This window comes from Chrysochloris asiatica, unplaced genomic scaffold (assembly GCF_000296735.1).
Source record: "Chrysochloris asiatica unplaced genomic scaffold, ChrAsi1.0 scaffold00097, whole genome shotgun sequence".
Classification (NCBI taxonomy): Eukaryota; Metazoa; Chordata; class Mammalia; order Afrosoricida; family Chrysochloridae; genus Chrysochloris; species Chrysochloris asiatica.
The window spans coordinates 8,801,526-8,806,810 of record NW_006408615.1 but is presented as its reverse complement, the minus strand read 5'-3'; the positions used below and the strand labels follow the sequence as shown (position 1 = coordinate 8,806,810).

General features: G+C 51.8%; 1 protein-coding gene across 2 annotated transcripts in view; it reads right to left on the bottom strand.

Annotated features, from left to right (window-relative positions):
* Nucleotides 1–5,285, bottom strand: part of TTLL1 (tubulin tyrosine ligase-like family, member 1) — a 21,316-nt gene that overhangs the window by 11,267 nt on the left and 4,764 nt on the right. For both annotated transcript variants that reach the window (XM_006866846.1, XM_006866847.1), the window contains exons 2-5: nucleotides 3,768–3,976; nucleotides 3,049–3,229; nucleotides 1,783–1,917; nucleotides 1,463–1,571 (exon numbers count right to left, since the gene is read on the bottom strand). In XM_006866846.1, coding sequence (XP_006866908.1) covers nucleotides 1,463–1,571; nucleotides 1,783–1,917; nucleotides 3,049–3,229; nucleotides 3,768–3,976 — 634 coding nt within the window. The remainder of the gene's footprint in view (nucleotides 1–1,462; nucleotides 1,572–1,782; nucleotides 1,918–3,048; nucleotides 3,230–3,767; nucleotides 3,977–5,285) is intronic.

The following is a 5,285-nucleotide window of genomic DNA, read 5'->3' as shown; positions in this document are numbered from 1 at the left end:
TGACAACCCGTCAGCACTTAACATGATATCCAGTTCTCATTCGGCTCTAACATACCAAGTGGCCAGCTGATACTGCCTCCTGAGGAGGCTGATGGGATGCTCCCAAGTTCAGTCTGGCAGCTGCGGACCGAGGCGCTGGGCACTGGCAGGCCAAACACTGGGTACTGTCCCCAGGGATACCAAACTGCATGGTCCAGCCACCGCCACCTCCTTCTTCTTAAGTAAACGTGCCATTGGGCTACGAAGGGTCTGATGTCATGGCTCAGCCTTCCCGAGAGGGCTGGCGGTTTCGGTCTACACCACCTGAAAGACCCCTTTCCCTGTTCTCAAACCTTGAACAGCTGTGAAAACCATGCTTTGGGGAAATCTGATGGACAACTAGTCAACCTGGGTCAGCCTCACACGAAGACCACTCTGGGCCACGGAGACCACTGCCAGGTGAGGACCGGCAAGGTGAGAACACGACTCCTGTTTGCCACAAGGACACGAGTCAGGGAAGCTTGTGTGACATCACACAGCAGTTAAGTGACGACGTGGATTAGAGCAAGTTCTTCAGCTGATGACACACAACAGCTTGTTTTCCGTCAGTTCATTCCTCCCACTGCAATGATGGCAGGCCCTCATGGCTTCCACCCAGGCAAGACCCAGAGAGGAGCATCTTCCAGGAGGAAATGAGACTCCGAACGTTGCTAAGTAGTGGCACAAGATCAAAGCCCTAAACCCTGGACAGAACCTACAAAGTCCACTGCATCCTGTCCTCGCTGCCCACCAGCTGCCTCGCACTCAGCCAGCCTCGCTCCGAAGTTCCCCCTCCGCCCCAGGGCCTCAGCACACAAGGTCTCTCTCCAAAGTGCTCTCTCTCCGGCCCCCTGCACCAGCCTGCTCACACTGCAGATCATAGCATCCTTCTGTGGAGAGGCCTTCTCCGACTGTGGGACCTGTGTTCCACGCTCTTCTATCTGGCTGGGCTCCTAGCCTTCAGAGTGTAATTCTACATTCATCAGGGTGGCTACTTGATGAATATTTTCTCCCCACAATAGCGGGGGCCCAGTTTGCCCACCACTGTGTCCCCACACGTACGCAGGACTGGCCCACAGAGACGCTCAATGAGCAGTTGTCAAATCCATGAATATCTACTTTCTCTCATATAATCCCCTCAACAACTCGGCGCAACTACGATTATCTTCTTTCTCAGATGGGGAGACTGGGGCTCTGTGATTTTAATTAAGTGGCCCAAGGTCACAGAACTAGAAGGACAAGATTGAACCCAGGGTTTCTAGATCCTTCTAGAGCCAAGGACCCAGCTCCCTCTGGGCTGGCCTTTCCCATCAGTGCCCGGGCTCGGATCACTGCATACATAAATACCTGCACTGTATCCGCCTCTCCCTCTGCATAAACACAGCAACCAACGAACTGACCCCACCTGTCCACTCCCTTGGCTCTGAGGAGAAGCAGCACTTACCCCGTGCTTCTGAATGGCCACGTTGGTGAGGTGGACAAACATGTTATCCAGCTCGCTGGTGCTTGGGCTGTACTTGACCGTGCAGAACCGGCAGAAGCCAAGTTTGTACCTAGATGGGAGTTGAAATATGGTCAGCGCTTCCAGGAGAGGCAGACAGGAAGTAGAAAAGAACACATGCCCTTTCCACTTGTTAACAGCGTCATCTACGTTACACGTTGCCTCCCACACACCAGGCATGGCAGGGAGATGACATTTCCAAAATAAGAGGCAGACTCTAGGGTCCAAGGTCGCGGACAGGAGCGCACCCACTGGAAGCTTACATGTAGCAGCGCAGGGGGCGGTACGTGGACACCAGGACGTAGAGGCGCAGGTCGAACTTCCGCCCTCCGATGAGGAGCGGGTTGTTGATGTAGAGAGAGATGACATAGGCTTCCTTACTGGACTGAGACACAAACCTAAGGACACCACAGAGTCACATGAGCAGAGGGACAACACACAGGGACGCCTCCGAGACTAGGAAGCTCCCTGCACCCCACAAAGTGCGCTGTTGCCCATCAGAGAGGACGGGGTGAAGGGGACGTCCACACAGGGTGCCCCCTCTATTCCAGCTACAGGGGACACGGCCAGCAGCTACACAGCAGCCCCCGAAAACCCAGTCACGGAAAAGCCCATCTGGGTGCCAGCAAACTGTAATAGAATTTACATTTACAACAAAAGGAGGCCTGGTGTGGCGCTGTGGGATAAGCACTGGACTGCCAACCACAAGGCTGGTGGTTCTAACCCACCAGTTGCTCCTTGGACCCTCTACAGGGTTGCAATGCATCATCATCAACTCGCCTAATAAGGACAACGCAGTGGAAATGGAGCTCTGGTGGTATAGTGGTTTTAACCCAAAGGTCAGGGGTTCAAACCCCCAGTGGTGAGGCTGCCGTTTTCCATAAAGATTTACAGCTTATGGGGAAGTCCAGGGTCGCTCTGAGTCAGAAGAGACTTGACGGCAGCGGGTTTTACACAATGAAATGGAGCCTTGCCGCTGCTAGGAGCCCTGGTCATTGAGCTGCCTGTGTACTGACCCTTTATGTGATGACACCGGGCATTTCTGAGCAGGTGTGGGCAATGACAGCAGGTACAGAGGGAGCTGGAAGGAAGCCTGCCAGCTGAGCCCCAGATCCTGCGTCCTCAGACCAGAGGAGGGTCAGTCCCAAGGACCAAGAATGCATTTGCTACTCCTGCCAGGCTCCACCCCATACCCCGGGGAGACTGGGGCAATCACTATCCATTTTACCCACAGGAGGAAACTGAGGCACCCAGAGTCTAAAAGGCAATTCACTCAGCCCGCAAATATGGACAGGGATTTGAACCGGCAGCCCAGCTCTTAAGCACAAGCTACGTGGCCTGAGAGGTGCTGGGACTGGACAGGTCTCACAAGCTGCAGAACAAAGAGCAGCCAGCACCTCACCAGCTCGGGTTCACATGCCCATGACCTTCCAGTTCACACGACGGCAGCCACAGAGACGTGCTGTGATTCTAAGTGACCGATGTCACCACCCTCAGGAGGCATGGGGACTGGGGCTCCCCTCACTCACGTGGAGGTCTTGCTGTCCCGGGACCACTTTTTGATCTGTGAAAGCTTGTTGATAAGGAAGATGCCCTTCCCCTGCGCTTTGCCACATGGCTTCATGATCCAAGTGCTGGAAGAACTTTTCCGGAACTCCTCAACGAACAGGTTGTAGTCAGCGGGCAGCATGTAGGTGACAGGAACAAAGTCTGCAAGGGCGAGACCCCCAGGGTTGGTCAGCAGAGGTGACAGCGGTGAGCCCTGCCCAACGGGGCACTGGACAGAAAACCCTCCCTTAGCCTTCCAGGGACCCTTTCCATGAGCACTGTCCCCACCCACCACCAAACCCCACATCTAACAGAGCAAGGACTTCGGCCTTCATTCTTGTACAAAAACAAGCAAACTGTATGGAGCTCTGCTGACCTCATGTGACATTCCCATTTATTGGAGGAGGATGGTCAGGTCACTGTGCTCCAGGCACGTGGAGGGATCTGGGGACTGTCCACTTTCTCTCCACACAGGACAGGGTCTCACCGTGCTCCTGGGCATCACCAGACGCGGTGACAGTCCCTCAGGACAGTAAGGACGCTCTCTCACTGCCCATACACACAGCGTTCTGAGAGACGACACTTCCCAATGGAAGCACCACGGCACCTCTGCCCCGGAGGCGTGGGGACAACCCACACAAACACGTTCACCCCTCCAAAGCCAGGAAGCAGAGCCTGTGGCAGTGAGAAAAGCACACACCCAGGTAGAGGTATTTTCCGTTCTCGTCTTTCTCGGCCAGTGGGCTGCATTCCTTCTCCAGCTCCTTCCTGTACCTTTTGATATTCTTCACCATCAAGTCCTTCCGGGTCAGCTCATAGTGGTTGGGGAAATGGTTGACTATTTGGTCGTCCGAGAGCCTGTACCCAGTTTCCACGCTGAAGACGTTCCGAATGGTTTGTACACTCATCCTGGGAGAGAGCACAGGACAAACGAGTGGCAAAGATGGGCATCTGTGTGGATGTGGAGTGGCGCCCACCAAAGTTGTCCCCTCTGCACCCCACGGCCTGTAACAGCTGGACCGAGGCACGGGGGTGTTCTGACTTGGCACTCACATACTCTCACTCTCCAGCAATAGGTGCTTGCTAAATGTTTGTTGGTGAATACGTGAACAAACCAAGGATGACAGACCTCTTCCAGACTCTGACGCGGGAAACGGACTAGGACTGGCCATTCGATAATCACACGGTTTACTAGGGCAGGAATGACAAATGGAAGAGGTATGGAGTCACATTTGTTGTCAAAAAGAACACTTAAAGACCTGTTTTGAAGAACCACGCTGTTTGTAATAGGATAAAATCCATACAACTACAAGAAAGACACCACTGTTATTCAAATGTACTCACCAACCACTAAAGCCAGTGATGCTGAAATTGAAGTATTCTACCAAAGTCTCTAGTCTGAAATTGATCATACCATGCAATCAAGATATATTGATACTCAAAGGGAACACAAAAGCAGACATGTAAGCTTACTGGCGACCACATTGGTCTACTGGTTAAGTGGAAGAGGGAGAAAGGCAGCAATGAAGAAATGGGCTGAGTTCAACCACGATCCATAGATTCCAGTTACCTGGAGATGAGAGAGGGTAGAGGAAGAGCTGGTTGGTCCAAAGTGTGGTGAGACCTGGGGACACCTGAGCCCATGGACAAGGACATAGCCATGAAGGCTAGAACTGAGAGTGGAGCATCCAGCTGATATGAAGTGAGGGGAGACGCACAAGAACACCCATACTTGCAGATAGTACCCATTTGACCTACCCTCGATGGCTTGATAATCAGAACTCAACTAGAGGAAGATAAAAAATAATAATTTTTGATAAAGGAAATGAGGGTAAATTGCAACAATTTGATGAACTTGGCCTATACTCATGGAAGTAGTAGCTAAAAATACAAACAAGAAGGAAGGAGTCTTCACATCAAGTATCAATGCTACCCCCTCGATATACAGGGTAGATAGGGACGGGCAACTTAGACATTGGCTACCTAAAATGAGGGGACGATAAAGGTATGAAATGACTGGCTTATACGTTATCAAGAGTGAGTTTTGTTTAAGAGTGTGGGGGAAAGATAGAGTCCCCATTGAAAAGTTGTCATCTTGTCTAGATGGATCTGATAAAAAGAGATGAGGATAAGATTCTTATGATTCAATAGGGAGTAATTGTTACCATGACTAATTGTGACTGTCACAATTGTAAAGGTAGAAATTTTGTAACAAAAA